The following is a 17,448-nucleotide window of genomic DNA, read 5'->3' as shown; positions in this document are numbered from 1 at the left end:
CAAGTCCACGGCGTAAGGTTCGTTGGAACGCTAACCATCACAGTGCTAACGGGGGGGACAGTGTGTCAGGCAGGCCGGCCCCCAGCTTTCCTGCCTCCAGGAGCAGTGGGCGCATCCCTCGGACACGCTGACCCGCCAGAAGGAACAGCCGTTCCACGAGAGGGGTGCTCAGAGTCCAACACATCCAACAGAGGAACTTTGCTAAGAGTGCGAGCCGGGTCATGTTTGGGGTGAACTCTGGCGCGCGGGAAGCCCATTTTGACAGAAGTACACAAATGAACGAGGGGGCGCGACGTACTCTGCAGGGAGGAGGGGTCCCCTTCATGTCTGGAATTCGGGGGGCCAAAGACCCCGGGCGATGCTGACACACCAACCGGAGCCCCCCCCCCCCCCCCCGCCAGGGACGCCCAGGGGCCCGGGAGACCACCTCTCCCCACACCCCGAGCAAAGGGCCCCAGCAGGACAACACCGCGGCCGCCCCCCAACCCGCACCCGGCCGGCGGGGGAGGCCCGCTCCCTCCAAAGCTCCCGGAGAGCCTGCCTCCCTCAGACGGGCGCCCTGCGGGGCGGCCCGCGCCCCAATTCTCCGCCGCCCCGCGCTGGCGGGGCGGGGCCTCTCCCCTCCCCCGCAGCCCTCGTCTCGGGGTCCACCCGGCCGGGAGGCGGGATGCCACCAGTCGAGCAGAGACACCCCCGGCTGAAGGAGCTGTCCTCACGGGCCCCGGAGGAGGTGAGCGAGACGCACGGGGCTCACCTGTTTTATGTACATGATTCCGCGCCCCTCGCCGGGGAGAAGGCCTCCCCACCGAGAAGCGACAGCGCTGCCCCGGGGTCCAGTGAGGCGCCTACGAGACCCCTCCCCCCAAAGCGCGCTTGCTCCCGTCCAGCCAAACAAAATGGCGGCGCCCGCGGAGGCGGAGTCCGCGCCTCGGACGGAACCATTCTCGCGGTCCCCACAGAGCGTAGGGGGAGCCGGGGTCCCGTCTTCTCTTTCCTTTTGGCAAAAGGAGCCTTCGAAGGCTACCTTAAGTGGATTTCATTTGATTGTTAAATTTTTAGCTGAAAAGTTCCTGAGGATTAGTCTGAATATTTATTCGAAAAAGACTTGACCGTGACATTGGTCCAGATTCCCTCCGAGCGGGTAGACAATGGTTGTGCCCGCATGGGGGGAAAGGTTCGGCGCCAAAGCCAAGTGTTAGAGTCGGAAGGCCAATAGGGGAGCTTGCCGGTGGCCACGTGGTCTCGGGCTGTTTAAACGGGTACAACCTTCTCTGCCCGCAAGGGTCCTGGGCTGGTGGCGTGCAAGGGTCCTGGACTGGCGTCCAAGGTTTTGCAGTCCGAATCCCCATTGCTCTATTATTCTCTCTAAGCCGTGGGAACTTGTGTAAATTTAGAACGGCACCTCCTGGCTCCCGACCGCACACTCGTAGGACAGCCCAGAAGGAACTTGACGCACAATTTGTTTTAATAATGTGATCATTAATAACCCTGGAGCTTTTACTATGCCATTTGCTGTAAATCTAGGCCGACTTGGACAATTGCAAAAAATGATTTATTTAAAATTAAAAGCTCTTTTTTAAAGAGATGCTAGTAGCACCCTAGATGATTCTAATCTAATCAGTCTTAGTGGAAAAACGTTAGAAATTGGATCTCTGGGCCACTGTAAAATTACCTGCCACTTAAGTCGGTAGATCCTTGCTTCCCCTCCGCTGCCATGAGCCGTTCCAGCCCTAATTATTTCTAGATTTGAACTGCTCTGAATAGCCCGCTACCTTCATCCTCGTCAGTATCCCTTGGTGATGGCAAAGTTGAATCCTATCCAGCTCTTGGTGTAACGAACAAACAAAAAACCCCAAAACTCTTTAAAAATTTTTTTTAAACATGTATTTATTCTTGAGTGACAGAGACAGAGTGCGAACGGGGGAGGCCAGAGAGAGAGGGAGACCGAATCCGAAGCAGGCACCAGGCTCGGAGCTGTTAGTACAGAGCCCGATGCGGGGCTGGAATGGAACTCTGAGCCGAAGTCGGACATTTACTGAGTCACCCAGGCGCCCCCCAAAAAACCCAAAACTCGTAAACACGCCTCTGGGATTAGTGTCTCTACCCTGTTGATTTCTAGCTGTGGGATTATAGGCGTATAAATAGTGAACGTTTGAGGCCTCTACTTCTATAAAATGAGAATAAAAATCCCTTTATGTTTAGAATTAAAAACAGGATGCATGAAATCTATTTGCCCAAATTATAGAGATGGATGCCCCTTAGGCTAAACAGAAATTAGGACCTTACTGACATCTTGATTTTAGCTTAATGAGACCTGAGGAGAGACCCAGTTATGCTGTGCCCAGACTTCTGACCATATTTCAAAGAATTCTGAGGCCGTAGACTTTCTCACAAAAATTCAACCTTGTGTACAGTATCTGAAGCAGTAAAGACTCTAAGGACAATGAAGGTGAAGTACAGGGCAAGGGCCAAGGTACCACCTGCTAAGACCCCAGATATCATAGTTTCTCATTCTGCTCTTTATACCCCTCTATTGTTAAGACATTCCAAAATAAAAGTTTATCTCTAAGCTATTTTCAGTTCACAATCTTACCATCCCAGGAAAGGATTACAGACTGATTTTATCTTCTCTAAATTACTCCTCCCCATCTCTTGAAAAAGATTCTTCTTTAATATGTACCCAATCTATCTTCATTCTTAGGCTAAGTAGATTTTCTAGGGTACCTCCCAGTCCAGTGGTTAAGAAGGAGATATCTCATTATCACTCAGTTCATATTCATTCCTTTTAAGTTTTATTTATTTTGGGAGAGTGGGCTTGCACAGAGCATTAGGAGGGAGGGGCAGAGAGAGGGAAAGTGAGAATCCAAACTCTTTGAAGACCAAACTCTTACACCTTAGAAAAGGTACGGTCAGGGGCACCTGGGTGGCTCTGTCAGTTAAGCATCCTACTTCGGCTCAGTCATGGTCTTGCGGTTTGTGAGTTCGAGCCCCATGTCAGGCTCTGTGCTGACAGCTCAGAGCCTGGAGCCTACTTCAGATTCTGTGACTCCCTCTCTGTGACCCTCCCCCCTCTCAAGAATAAATACTTTAAAAAAATTAAAAAGAAAGAGCCTAAATGTCCATCACCTGATGAATGGATTAAGAAGATGTGGTATATATATACAATGGAGTATTACATGGCAATGAGGAAAGAATGAAATCTGGCCATTTGTAGCAAAGTGGATGGACCTCGAGAGTGTCATGCTAAGTGAAGTAAGTCATATGTTTGCACTTATAGGTCTAACAGGAGAAACCTAATGGAGGACCATGGGGAGGGGAATGGGGAAAGAGAGTTGGAAAGAGAGGGACTCAAAACCTGAGAGACTATTGAATACTGAAAATGAACTGAGGGTTGAAGGGGGAGGGGGAAGGGGAAGGAAGGTGGTGGTAATGGAGGAGGGCACTTGTGGGGAAGAGCACTGGATGTTATATGGAAACCAATTTGACAATAAACTATTTAAGAAAAAAAGAATAAGCATTAAAAAAATTTTTTTTAAAGGAATCACTCTACCTCCATAAGCAACCCTCTCAATGCAGCCTCAACACTGCCTTGTATCTCTTAATTGTCCATCATGCCCTTGCCCATAAAAAAAATAAAATAAAAAAATAAAAAAAGAAGAGGTAGAGTCACTGTCCCTCCATAGAATCAGTCACACTGGGGAAATTGAACTGTTATGAAAAACCTAATCAGTGGAAAAATAACTTCCTGAATAAGCCTTGGTACAGCTCTGTAGGCTGTTTCTATAGTTGCACCAAATCCCCACAACCTTCATATTCCGTATAAATGGAATCATAAAATATGTGACCTTTTGTGTCTGGCTTCTTTCATTTAGCATAATGTTTTCAAGGTGCATCCATGTTCTAGCCTGTAGCATATAGTAATGGTGCAGGCTACGTTCCCTCTTATGGTTGAATAGTATTCCATTGTACAGGTAGATCACATCCTGTTTGTCCATTCATCAGCTGAGGGACATGTGGGTTGTTTCCACTTTCTGGCTATTGGGAATAAAGCTGCTATGAGCATTCATGTTCAAGCTTTTGTGTGGATATGTTTCCAGTTCTCCTGAGTATATCCCTAGGTGTGGAAGAGCTGGGTCATATGTTAACTCTCTATTTAGCTTTTTAAGGAAATGCCAAGCTGATAGCCAAAGGGGTTGAACCATTTTATATTCATATCAGCAATGTGAAAGTTCCAGTTCTCCTTAGCAAAGCTTGCTATTGTTGTCTTTCTTACTTTAGCCATCCTAGTAGGTGTGAAGTGGTATCTCGTTGTGGTTTTGATTTTCATTTCCCTAATGACTAATGATATTGAGCATCTTTTTGTGTCTTTCATGTTATTTATTTTTTTAAGTTTATTTATTTTGAGAGAGAGAGGAAGAGAGAGAGAGAGAGAACAAGCTGGGGAGGAGTAGAGAGAGAGAGAGAGAAAGAATTCTAAGAAGGTTCTGCACTTGCCCAACGCAGGGCTCTATCTGACAAAATAAGAGATCATGACCTGAGCTCAAATCCAGAGTCAGACACTTAACCAACCCAGGGCCCCCTTTCATTTTAATTTATTTCATTTGGAGAAAATACTTTGTTCATTTTTAAACTTGTCTTATTGTTGAATTATAAAACTTTTTATATATTCTGGACACTTGACCTTTAGATCAGATATATGATTCGCAAATACTGTCTATTTCTTTGGGTTGTCTTTTTACTTTCTTGATAATCTTCTTTGAAGTACACAAGTTCTACATTTTAAGGTCATCTGATTTATCTATTTTTTCTTGTTGCTGGTGGTTTTGGGGTCATATTTAATAAATCACTGCCTAATTTTTGGTCCATATTTGATAAGTGGTATCTATGAAGGGAGTCATGTGACTGCTTCACACTGCTTGGAAAACACGTCAATCAGAAATCCCCAAAACTCTCCGCTCATCTCATTTAGGCCTTTGCTCAATCGTCAACTTTTCAGGAAGTTCTCCTTTGACCACTTTATCTAAAATAACATTACCCCTTAGTCACTTACTATATTTTTTACTCCTTTATTTTTCTTAGAGCACTTCCTGACATTCTTTCTCTCTCTCTGTCCCTCCTCTTGTTCATTTTCATTTATTGTATACCTCTGTTCTTACACTGGAATGTATGTTTCTGGAAAAAAGGAATTTTTGTTTGTCAACCGCTGGTGACTCAGTGTCCAGCATAGACTTGTCATAGGTGAACAGTAATAATTTGTTAAGTTAATGATTTCACAAATCTCCAACAGAGTATTCCCAAATTGTTTCTCTTTGCCAATTTGAAATATGAAAAATTATATTTTAACATTTTTAAATTGCATTTTATATATGCAATCATATATCTGATCTAAAGGTCAAGTGTCCAGAATATATAAAAACTTTTATAATTCAACAATAAGACAAGTTTAAAAATGGACAAAGTATTTTCTCCAAATCTGTGAGTGAGGTTTAGCACTTTCTCATATACTAAAAAAATCACCAGGGTACCTAGCTGGTTCAGTGGATATAGCACGTGACTCTTAATCTTGTTTTTAGGAGAAAAACTTCAATATAAGAATTAAACAGAGATAAGCAGTATGTCAAAAGAATTTAAAGTAATGATTGTAAAAATATTCACTGGGCTGGAGAAAAGAGTGGAAGAATTCAGTAAGAGCTTCAATAAAGAGATAGGAAATATTAAAAAGAACCAGAGTTGAAGAATACAATAACAGAAATTAAGAGGGAATCAACAGTGGATCAGAGGATGCAGAAGAACATATCAGCAATCTGGAAGACAGGGTAATGGAAAATACACAAGTTGAAGAGTAAAAAGAGAAAAGGATTTTTTAAAATGAGGATGGATTAGGGGCACCTGGGTGGCTTAGTCTGTTACGCATCTGACTCTTGGTTTCAGCTCAGGTCATGGTCTCAAGGTTTTGTGGGTTCAAGCCTTCTGCATCATCGAGCTCTGTGGTTGACTGTGTGGAATCTGCTTGGGATTCTGCCTCTCGCTCTCTCTCTGCCCCTCTCCAACTCGCTCTGTCTCTGCTTCTGTCAAAATAAAAAAAACTTTAAAAAAAATTTTTTAAAAGAAAGAAGGAACATACTTTTCCTACCAGACAAGTAGCAGCAATAATAAAACAAATGATGACTAATGAAAGTGGTTCTGAAGAAATTAAAACCAAAAAAATTTGTACTACTTTTACTTGGAAGTAGGATTCCTCATGTTTTGAGCTCAGTTTTTTTTTTAAGTTTTTTAATGTTTATTTATTTTTGAGAGAGAGACAAACAGACAGAGTGCAAGTAGGGAAGGGGCAAAGAGACAGGGAGACAGAATCTGAAGCAGGCTCTAGGCTTGGAGCTGTCCGCACAGAGCCCGATGCGGGGCTCGAACCTATGAACCATGAGATCATGACCTAAGCCACCCAGGCACCCCTTGAGCTCAGTTTTATAGCCACAAGTGATACTAAAGTACTAACACTGTAGTGTGTTATTTGCAGAGATGTACTAGCTGATAAAGCTCACAAAGTCATCAAACTTAGGTAGCATTTACATAGAAAACAGAAGAAGTAAGATCAAAACCTTAAGAACACTTTGAGGGGCGCCTGGGTGGCTCAGTCGGTTAAGCCTCTGACTTCGGCTCAGGTCAGATCTCACATTCGTGGGTTCGAGCCCCGCATCAGGCTCTGTGCTGACGGCTAGCTCAGAGCCTGGAGCCTGCTTCCAGTTCTGTGTCTCCTTCTCTCCCTGACCCTCCCCCTCTCATGCTCTGTCTCTCCTGTATCAAAAATTAATAAAACATTTAAAAAAAATTTTTTAAAAAGAACACTTTGAAAGAAAGACCATTGAATTAAAAAAATTCTAGAAACAGAGGTTCAATATTTCATATATAAACACTGGAAATTTGTGTCTTACAAAGTAGCATTTTCAGATGCTAAAATTAAAAAAAAACAGACATTAGTGAAGACTATAGTAAAGATCTTGGAAATTATGCCTGAATCTGTGGCAAAGAAGGTAATTCAAATATCATTTTAATATAATTTATTGTTAAATTGGCCTCCAAACAACACCCAATGCTCCTCCCAACATCAAATACCATTTTTTCATAACTAGACAAATTCATCAACTAGCTAATGACATGGCAGATTAACTTACAAAAGAAATTCAGCCAGTAAAGTGTTTTTCATTGCAAGCTGTTGAATGCACCCATAACTGTTAACATGACAATTAATTTGCTGTATATGCAATTTGAACATGGTGGCGATATGAGGAAAAATTTTTTTAGTTTCATTGATGACAAACACAACGAGCTCTGAGCTGTAGAAAGGGATGAAGAATTACGTTGTTAGTGAATGTGGTTTGAGTTTAAGCTTGGTGTAGGAATCTATGCTAATGGTGCAGCTGCATCGACCGAAAAACATCCCGAAATTATTACCCAAATTAAAGAGCTCACATCAGAATGTAAATCAACATGCTGCTTCGTTCATCAAGAAAGTTTTGTGATGAAAACATCTCAGCTGAATTACAGTGTCTAGCTCATAATAAAAAATTATGAATTATGCAAGAGCTAATGTACTAAATTTGAGATTATTCTCTTTATTATGTGATAACATGGAAACGGACCCTCAACAGCCGTGGTTGCACACTGAGATGAAAGTTCTATCAGGAAAGTTTGAATCCGAAAAAAACTTTTAGTGTTTCTAGAAAGTAAAAAACTCCCACCTTTTTAAATTTTGAAAATGTGGTTTGAACAACAGACTTGTTTATTTGTGTGATGTTTGGGGGGTGTTTTTGATGATATTACCACTTCTAATCACGGAAAGAATACAATATGATTTTCGATTGCAGGTAAGATCAAAGAGTGAAAAAATGAAAGTTGGCAGCTGGGAAGAACAGAGTTTCCGTAGACTGTGATAGCATGCTCCATCACTTAACAGCAATGACCAGAAAAGTAGGTGATGATCTTGACGTTGCACATCTGTAAAATGGTATCGCCTAATGACTTACAGATTTGACAAAATTGTTTAAATTTTATGTCCGTCAAAAGAAGATCTATGCATGGGAAATTCACAGATCCTGAGACCATTGTTTTCACTGAAAGGTAATTTGATTTAACTGTACAATTGGCCCTTGAACAATACGGATTTAAACTGTGCAGGTCCACAGCACTCAATAAAGAGAGTGCTGTAAATGTATTTTGTCTTCCTTACGATTTTCTTACTGACATTTTTTTCTCTAGCTTATTTCATTGTAATAACACAGTACACAAGACATATAACATAGAAAATATATGTTAACAGACTGTTTATGTTACCAGTAAGACTTCTGGTCTACCACAGGCTATTAATAGTTAAGTTTTTGTGAAAGCCAAAAGTTATACGTGGATTTCAACACTGTGGGAGTACAGTGTCCCCAACCCCCATGTTGTCCAAGGGTCAGCTCTGGAACTTTACAGGGTAAATTGGTGGAACTGGCAATGGATAGAGAAGTGAAGATGGATTTTGAACATCAGAATCAATTGCTTCATTCTGGATAAAAGTGAAAGACGAAAATCTTGTGCTTTGTGAAATTGCTTTAAAATTTCTTCTTCTCTTCCCATCAACAAACCTCTGAGTCCGGTTTCTCCACTAATGCTCTTACTAAACAAAACATAAAAGCAGTTTTGGCAGTCACTGTACCTTGCAAGTAGCATCATATTCCATTCTGCCTGGATTAGATGGGCTAACAAGTCAGAAGCAAGTGCATTTCTCCATTAAAAATCCATAATATTGATACACTTAAAAAATTTTTTTTTTATTTATTTTTGAGAGACAGAGAGAGCTCAAGGAGGGGAGGGTCAAAGAGAAGGGAGACACAGAATCCAAAGCAGGCTCCAGGCTCTGAACTGGCTGTTAGCACAGAGCCTGATGCGGGGCTCAAACCCACGAATCGTGAGATCATGATCTGAGCCAAAGCCGGATGCTTAACTGACTGAGCCACCCAAGTGCCCCTATACACTTTTTATTTGAAGCAGTGAAACCCCATAGTTTACTTATAATTTTCTGTTTAGTTATGACTGCATAATAACAAAAAGTTATGAGTGCAATAGCAATTCTGTATACTAATCATATAAAATATGTACACTGAATGAACAACATGTATAGATTTTGCATTTACTCTGTTTTGATTATATTTATTGAAATGTAATTTTGTCTGTTGTATCTGATAATAAACTTAGTTTTTAAATTTTATATGTTTATATATCTAATAATTCATTTTTTAAATGTCTTTTTATTTACTTTTGAGAGATAGAGCGCAAGTGGAGGAGGGACAGTGAGAGAGGGTGACACAGAATCCCAAGTGGGCTCCAGGCTCTGAGGTGGGGTGACTCGGTCTCAAACATATGAACTGTGAGATCATGACCTGAACCCAAATTACACACTTAAATGACTGAGCTACCCAGGCGCCCCACTAGTAATTCGTTTTTATTGAATTTTACAAATGGATTGATTTGCAACAGATACATTCCTTTAAAAAATTTTTTTTAATGTTTTATTTATTTTTTGAAAGAGACAGCGTGAGCAGGGGAGGATCAGAGAAAGAGGGAGACACAGAATCTGAAGACAGGCTCCAGGCTCTGAGCTAGCTGTCAGCACAGAGCCTGATGCGGGGTTTGAACCCACGAGCTGTAAGATCATGACCTAAGCTGAAGCCGGATGCTTAACTGACTGAGCCACCTAGGTGCCCCTAAAAATTCTTATTTTTGAGAGAGAGAGAGAGAGAGAGAGAGAGAGAGAGACAGAGACAGAGAGTGCAAGCAGGGGATAGGCAGAGAGAGAGGGAGACCTAGAACCTGAAGCAGGCTCCAGACTGAGCCCTCAGCACAGAGCTCGATGTGGGGTCCGGACTATGAACCAAACCATGAGATCATGATGTGACCCAAAGTTGACATTCAATGACTGAGCCACCCAGATGCCCCTGAACACATTTCTTTTAAATACTGGTTCTTCACCACAATTATTTTGAGAAGCTCTATGTTTTAACTTTATCTCTAAGGTGATGATAAATTGCCAATCTGAATCTGTCACAATTTTGGATGATGTAAAGTCCAGTCAGTTGGGAAATAAAGGACCACTTCATTCCCCACAGGAAAGGGAAGCAATTTGGGGGTTCGCTTTTTCATTTTTCCCACTAGAGGGCAGTCAAGAAGCACTTATAATTGGTGCATCATAAAGCCAAACTTGCTCTTAAACCAAGAGATTGAAGGCTGTAGGAAACAATAAACCAGAGCAAGATCCATTACCCAGTGACCACTTATTGAGTATAGTTAACACCACTGAACTGTAGGGTTTTAAATGGTTAAGATGGTAAAAGCTGTATTATGTGTATTTCACAGCAATTGAGAGAAGGGGAGAGGGAGAGAGAGGGATACTCTACCGACCAGAAGCCTGGGGTAGGCAGGAACCGTCCACATTGTGGCTCCAGGTCACAAATGTGGACAGAAGTGGAGGGACGGAGGTTGGCACATGACAGGGGCTGCTGAGCCTCTGCTTGGGGCACGCTTGCGCGCGCGCACACACACACACACATACACACACTTTTATTCCGGTATTGCTCTACTCCACTTCTCCAGCTGACTGACTACTTTACAAACTCCCTTTCCTTAATTAGTCTCTTCATTCAACATTTGCTGACTGCCTCCTGTTCCAGGCACCTTGGAAGGCGTGGGACTACAGCTGTGAATGCGCTTCACCTCTCAAGGTGTTTAGATTAGATAGCTCTTTCTATAGGCCTTGAAGGTCCTGCATGTCCTTTGATCATTGACAGGTGGGCCCCTTGGAGCTGTCCCTCAAGCATTCTCTTGAAAAGGTGGGGAGACAAAGAAACAAGAGGGAGAAGACCTACAGAACCACAGAACAATCGTTGCCTTGACAAATAGATCAGAGAAAATGGCCAGCCCCTTGAGGTGCCAGGGCTGGACTCAGCCTTGGCCAACTATGGTGGAAGGATGTCACCTTTTGACTCTAACAGAATTTCACCAAAGCGAGTTTTTGAAATCCACAGGAAGAGGGGCCCACGCTTTGAGGAACTCATCCCACGTCTACTCCAGCCTTGTTCCGATTCTGTATTAACACAGGATGTCCTTTCACCAAAGGCTGGCTGAGACCTCTGGAGCCAGTATAGGGTATGGGTAAGAGCTTGACTTAAGAATCAAATGAGCCTGAGTTAAAACTTAGGCTGTGCCTCCTGGTAGCTCTGTGACCTTGCACAGTATCCGTATGTCTGAGCCCCAGTATCTTCATTTTTAATGTGGAAATAGGGGCACACAAGTGGCTCAGTTATATGTCCGTCTTCAGCTCAGGTCATGATCTCATGGCTTGTGGGTTCAAGCCCCCATTCAGGCTCTCTGCTGTCAGCACGGAGTCTGCTTTGGATCCTCTGTCCCCCTTTCTCTGGGCCCATCCTCTCTCTCCTTCTCTCTCTTTCTCTCTCTCTCTCTCTCTCTCTCTTTCTCTCTCTCTCTCTCAAAAAGTAATAAACGTTAAAAAAAATTAAGTGGAAATAATAATAGTAGTAGCATCTCAAAGGGTGTTATAAGGATAAAATTATAAAACGTGAAGATCTTAACACAGCGCCTGGCATGCACTAGACACACAATTAATGCTGGCTTAAAAAAATAAGCTGAACAGGAGCTCAGAGGGCATCTCACCCAACTCCATTCTACAGAGGGGAGAGCTGAGGCACAGCAGCTTAGGAATGGTGGAAAGATGATAGATTTTTCTTAGACAGATCTAGCTTGAATCCTGGCTTTACCACTGGACTTGAGGAAGTTCACTTACTCTCTCTAAACTTCAGTTTCCTCATCTGTGAAGTGGGACGATCATATTGTTCTGAGGACTCAGTGGGATATATTCTGTAAACACCTGGCACTAGGGTTTGGCATACGGGCCAGTTGTGCAATAAAATGTTCCTTTCTGCTTTTTCTCCTCTTTGGTGTCCAGAGTCATATTTGGTCCTGGTTTTAAAATGCGGGCCTCAGGGGGTTCATGCTGAAAGCACGGAAGTCAAACATCTCTCAACTCAAATCCAATTCCTGACTATGGACAAGTTACGGATTCTCTTTCTGCTGCATTTAACTTGTCTCTCAAATGAGGGCAATAACAGTACCTAGCTCCTAGCACTAGTGTGAGGGTCAAGCTTTTTTGAAGTGCCCCATAAGTGTTTATTATTGGCCTGCATCAATGGCTGTGATCTATAAGAGACTCTCAGGTAATACAGATAGATAAGTAGTAACGCCCATGTTCATTCATTCATTCATTCATTCATTCTTTTTTTAAAAATTCATTTATGTGTGCCAGGCTATTATCAGAGCCAGGATTCACAGAGCTGGACAAGGCTCCTGTTCTGGAGTCGCTCACAATCTACAAAACTTAGGCAATGACTACCTGACTGTGTGTCATGGGCCTTGAGGAGAGGCCAGGGCACAAGCAGTTGGGAGCACAGCCTCTGCAGGCAGACCACTGAGATCTGACTTCAGGCCTGCTGCTCTGTAATCCTACCCAAGCTCCTTAACCTCTCTGTGCCTCTATGAAATAGCGTAAAATAGGGATAATCAGTCCATTTCATTCCTGAGTCTGTTACAAAGGTTGAATGGTTTCATAGCTGTAAAGGGCTTAGAATGGAGCCCGACAGAACGACCACACTACGTGGGCTCGTTTGATCAACACAAGCATAAGCAAAAATGATGTCAGTAGTGTTCAGGGGAGAGGGTGGAATCCTAGAGGAAGAAATAGGGAAACCCAAAAGAAATTCAGTGCAGTTCCTATACTTCAGCCCCCCTACATTTCACATTTCAAAATATGCCCACCAGCCAAACCTGGACGAGACCCTGTGGTACATTTTGTCAAAGAATCACAGTCTACAGATGAGAAAAGGTAGGTCAGGTGAGGTGAACAGAATAATGGCCCCCAAATATGTCTGAGTCCTAATCCCCAGAACCTATGATTATTGTGGCCTTACGTGGAAAAAGGGACTTTGCTTCTGTGATTAAATTTAAGATTTTGAGTTGGGGAGATTATCCTGGATTATCTGGGCAGGCCCAAGGTTATTACAAGGGTCCTTGTGAGGGAAAGAAGGGAGCAGAGGGTCAAAGTCTGTGTGATGACAGAAGCAGAGGGTGGACTGACGTAGGGCCAGTGAGTCAAGGGACCCGTGCATGTGTGAACAGGGACGTGTGCTCTCCCCATGCCCCTTTCCCCCATGGGTGCCCTTCCATTGATCTGAGCCTTCATTTCCTGCTGATGGTCCCAGAAACCAAATTTGCTGCTTTCAGCTTTGATAAAGTGCCCTTCTCCTCACCCCTGCCTTTAGAGACAAAGCCAGAGCTTAACTCGTGGACGTGGAAACTAGGAAATGAGTGATATTAGCTATCTGGAAGTCTCAGGAAAGAACTCACCCTACAGGAGATTTGTGAACAAGACTGATGAGATTTGAGAAATCTAGCCAATAGCAGATAGGCAGTCATCTAATTCTCATGGGTCCTCTGTGAGAAAGATGTAGTGGCAGGGACACGAAAATGGTAGAAGACAATAGAGCCTGTGCCTCCAGATCTGGACGGGGCAGAGTGACCCTTTTGAGGCTGGGAAACCAGATTTATATATTTGGACAGGAATATGCCTGAGCAGAGAAGAGAAGGTAGTTAGGCTACCACTGCTGGAGAGAATAAAAGGGTTCATCAGTGATCAGGATAATGGGCGCTACTAGCCTTGGTAGGTGGGAACGTAAACCTACATGAAGATTTTGGAATGCTATTTGTTACTTACTATGCACCAACCATTTGCCTGAAGGAAACTGATCATAGGGGACTAACAAAGGACGTTCAGCTGCTAAGATGTTCCTTTTAGCATTGTTTACAGTGGTGAAAATGCTGAACAATACAGGATTGGTTAAGTAAATGATGGTATGGCCATGTAGTAGGACACTATGCCAGATATTTAAAAAAGAAACAAAACATTAAAAGACATGATATTGGGATGCCTGGGTGGCTCAGTCATTAAGCGTCAGACTTTGGCTCAGGCTGTGGTCTCACAGTTCATGAGCATCAGGCTCTCTGCTCTCAGCACAGAACCTACTTCAGATCCTCTGTCTCCCTCTCTCCGCTCTTCTCTCTCTCAAAAATAAACATTTTAAGAACTTCTTTTTTTAAATAATAAAGACATGAGATGTTAGGAGTGCCTGAGTGGCTCTGTAGGTTAAGGGTCCGACTTCGGCTCAGGTTGTGTTCTCACCGTTTGTGAGCTCAAGCCCTATGTTGCGTTTGCTGCTATCACTACAGAGCCAGCTTCAGATCCTCTATCCTTCTCTCTCTCTGCCCCTCCCCCACTTGCACGCTCTCTCAAAAATAAATGAATATTTTAAAAAGGCATGAGATGTTGTACATGCCTATAACTGAGAAAAGTGGGTGGTAAGATGGTATAGGAACTGGATCCCATCTGTGTTTTAATTTTTTTCATTTTATTTATTTTAGAGTGAGAGAGAGAAAATATCTTAAGCAGGATCTACACTCAGCATGGAGCCCCACGTGGGGCTCGATCCCACAACCCCGGGATCATGACCTAAGCTGAAACCAAGAGTCGGATGCTTAGCCAACCGAGCCACCCAGGCACCTCCCTGATCTTTTTTTTTTAAACGAAGCCTGGAAGGACAACTGCTAAAATGCTGCCAATAGTTCCCTCTGGTGAAGGAATTATGGGAAGTTTTAGTATTTTAACTTGTAGTTTATAGAGTATTTTCAATATTCAATAATTAGCATGTATTACCTTTGCAAACGAAAGTTATCTAATAAAAAATTAAAAGTGACCACCTGGTTATATCTAGTTTGTGCCTAGATCTCCTCAGGTGTTTCCTCACTTATACATTAAAACACTATGAGTTCGGTGTTATTGTGCCCATTTTATTTACAGGGAAACTGACACAAGTACTTTAAGCGACTTGCTCAAGGTCACACCGTTAATAAGTGCTGGACCCATGACTTCAAATCAATTCCTTTGGACTCTAAGGCCACTCTCTTTCTATGACAACACTTCCATCCCTGTAAAGAATCACCAGGTCCCTCTGTGCTCTTTCTATGCTCTGAGCAACCTTCTGCTTATGCAGTAGCCTTGGCCTATCTTATTCTCAGGAGAAGGAACAATACTGCCACTGTTGGACTCAAGGAATTGCCTTATAAATGAATACATTCATTTCCCGTTTCATTATTCCCACTCTTGTTATGACTTAGAGTAAATTGGTCCCTCCAGACCTGATTAGGACTGGGGGAAGCGGTGGGTCAAGGCCCAGGGTCCGTGTGGGCAGGCTCTGCTACCCTGGCTGCTTTTCCGCTCAGCCTCCTTCATTCTAGCTCCCGGTGGGCCGTTTGAAATAAGCTGTGACTTCTATAAATACCAGACGTTGGGTCACCACCACTCCCGCATGTATTAACCCAGGACATTGAAATAAATGCTCAGTTTCCTTCGTGTAAGTCAACCTAGAGAGGGATGTGTCTGAATGGACTCAGTATCTACACCACTTAGCACAGTGCTTGGCATGGAGAAGACGCTCTGTCACTACAGAATGTCATTCACCCTACCAGCAGCTGCCTTTTCTCTCCCCTTAGGTCACACATTGTCCAAGTGGCAGAGAACTAAGCACACTGCTAGTATTTTCTGAAGACCTCCACTATGTCCTACTATTCAAAATGACTAAAGGGAGAGTGACAGGCTCAAACAACTATTGAGTGTCTGCTTGAGATCAGCAGTCTGCTCTTACAATATTCATTCATTCATTCAACAGTTATACAACCCGTTGAATGTCTATGAGCTAAGCCTTGTATTGGATGCCACAGAGAATAAATGGGTAAATAAGGATATGTAAGGAGCTTCTTACTTGAAGCATAGGGTTTTTTAAAAATACTTTAAAATTATTATACAGTAAAATTGACTTCTTTTCATCTGTTGTATGTTCTATGCATTTTAGCACATACAGATTCATGTTCCTAGCATCACAATCAGGATGCAGAACAGTGTCAGAATTTTATTTTCCATTTGACTGCCAAGGAAATTGAGGTCCAGAGAGTCTGAGCGACACCCCAAGGTCAAGCAGCCTGGTCTTAACACAGAAGACAGAGGGAATATGGACTTTGCTGTGGAGTCAGAGAGAGGCTAAAAAAGGACTCTGCTTCCAGTATTGGTCCTCAAAGTGGAAATTCCTTCTCTTTCATGGATGGCCACAAACTTCTTGGTATCAGTGAAGTCTATTCTGAAGACTTTGAGAAAACCTCTGGGAATTTAGAATTTAGCTGGGTCCCGCGGTTTACTCTCTCTGATACCTACCAGTCTCCAGGGATATAGCTTGTCTGGAATATCTGACTTTAATTACGAAGCATTCTGACTCATTTCCTTAAAAACATATGAATACACGGCAGTGTTTTGCCAATAACTCCTGGTCATATTTGTGACTGTCAATTGATGTACTCAAAATGAAACAACCATTTTTCTGACTCCTCTCTTGGGGAAAGTGTGCTTGCCAGCCCTTACCACAAGCTCACTTTTTTTTTGGTTTGTTTTTATTTATTTTTGAAAGACAGAGAGAGACAGATCATGAGCAGGGGAGGGGCAGAGAGAGAGGGACACACAGAATTGGAAGCAGGCTCCAGGCTCTGGGCTGTCAGTACAGAGCCTGACACGGGGCTCAAACCCATGAACTGTGAGATCATGACCTGAGCCAAAGTTGGATGCTCAACCGACTCAGCCACCCAGGTGCTCCTCACAAGCCCACTTTTAACCTGATGTGTTTAATGAGTGCATACTGGAAAACAAACATTTCAGTGTTGTGAAAACTGTAAGTTGAAAGTCAATAAAGTTGAGCAAAAGGTTTGTCTCTTCTAAAGAGCATCATGCACTTATAACATCTAATAACTTCTACTCTACCTCTCAAATCTCCCACTGTGGTTGCTGAAAGCACTTTGGAAGGTTTTTAGTGCAGCCTTTTAATTTTAGTTTATGTAATTAATAAATACAAGTGGTTAAAAATGATATTGGGGCACTTGGATGTCTCAGTTGGTTAAGCATCAAACTCTTAATTTCTGCTCAGGTTATGATCTCATAGTCATGAGATCGAGCCCTGCATTGGGCTCTCTGCTGAAGCACCTTTCCCTCTACCTACCCCCCCCTAAAGATATTAAGTGACCAATAATCTCCTTCCCACCCCCAGACCCTAGTCCCTTGGTCTCCCATTCCAGACCAGTTAACTGTGTATCCTTTTGGAAAGTCACTAAACAATCAAAGGCATTTTATGTATTATCTATTGAATATGTGTTTATGTACTGCCTAAAAGAAATATGTCATCCCATTTTTCCCAACTCTATTCATTCAAGTAATTCAACTGAGAGTGGGCATCAGGGAGTCAAGGGCTA

General features: G+C 42.8%; 2 protein-coding genes across 2 annotated transcripts in view; one reads left to right on the top strand and one right to left on the bottom strand.

Annotated features, from left to right (window-relative positions):
- SMC3 (structural maintenance of chromosomes 3) overlaps nt 1–902 on the bottom strand; it is a 37,786-nt gene extending 36,884 nt beyond the window's left edge. Inside the window, exon 1 of the mRNA XM_029932567.1 lies at nt 755–902. Within this exon, the coding sequence (XP_029788427.1) occupies nt 755–769 (15 nt within the window). The 5' untranslated portion in view covers nt 770–902. The remainder of the gene's footprint in view (nt 1–754) is intronic.
- On the top strand, nt 219–8,212 carry LOC115285879 (basic salivary proline-rich protein 1-like). The gene is made up of 2 exons (XM_029932568.1): nt 219–730; nt 7,866–8,212. Exons 1-2 carry the CDS (start codon nt 359–361, stop codon nt 7,929–7,931), a joined length of 438 nt encoding a protein of 145 aa, XP_029788428.1. The 5' UTR covers nt 219–358; the 3' UTR covers nt 7,932–8,212.
- The last annotated feature ends 9,236 nt before the right edge of the window (nt 8,213–17,448 follow it).

Source organism: Suricata suricatta, chromosome 2 (genome assembly GCF_006229205.1).
Source record: "Suricata suricatta isolate VVHF042 chromosome 2, meerkat_22Aug2017_6uvM2_HiC, whole genome shotgun sequence".
Taxonomy (NCBI): domain Eukaryota; kingdom Metazoa; phylum Chordata; class Mammalia; order Carnivora; family Herpestidae; genus Suricata; species Suricata suricatta.
The sequence above is the reverse complement of the archived record's forward strand: the minus strand, read 5'-3'. Positions and strand labels throughout refer to the sequence as shown.

What these genes read in the sequence shown, in the direction of transcription:
- LOC115285879 (XM_029932568.1), top strand. Translation starts at nt 359, where the DNA reads ATGCTGACACACCAACCGGAGCCCCCCCCCCCCCCCCCGCCAGGGACG. An exon ending in CCTCACGGGCCCCGGAGGAG is followed by an intron (nt 731 to 7,865) that starts GTGAGCGAGACG and finishes TTTCGATTGCAG; the next exon opens with GTAAGATCAAAGAGTGAAAA.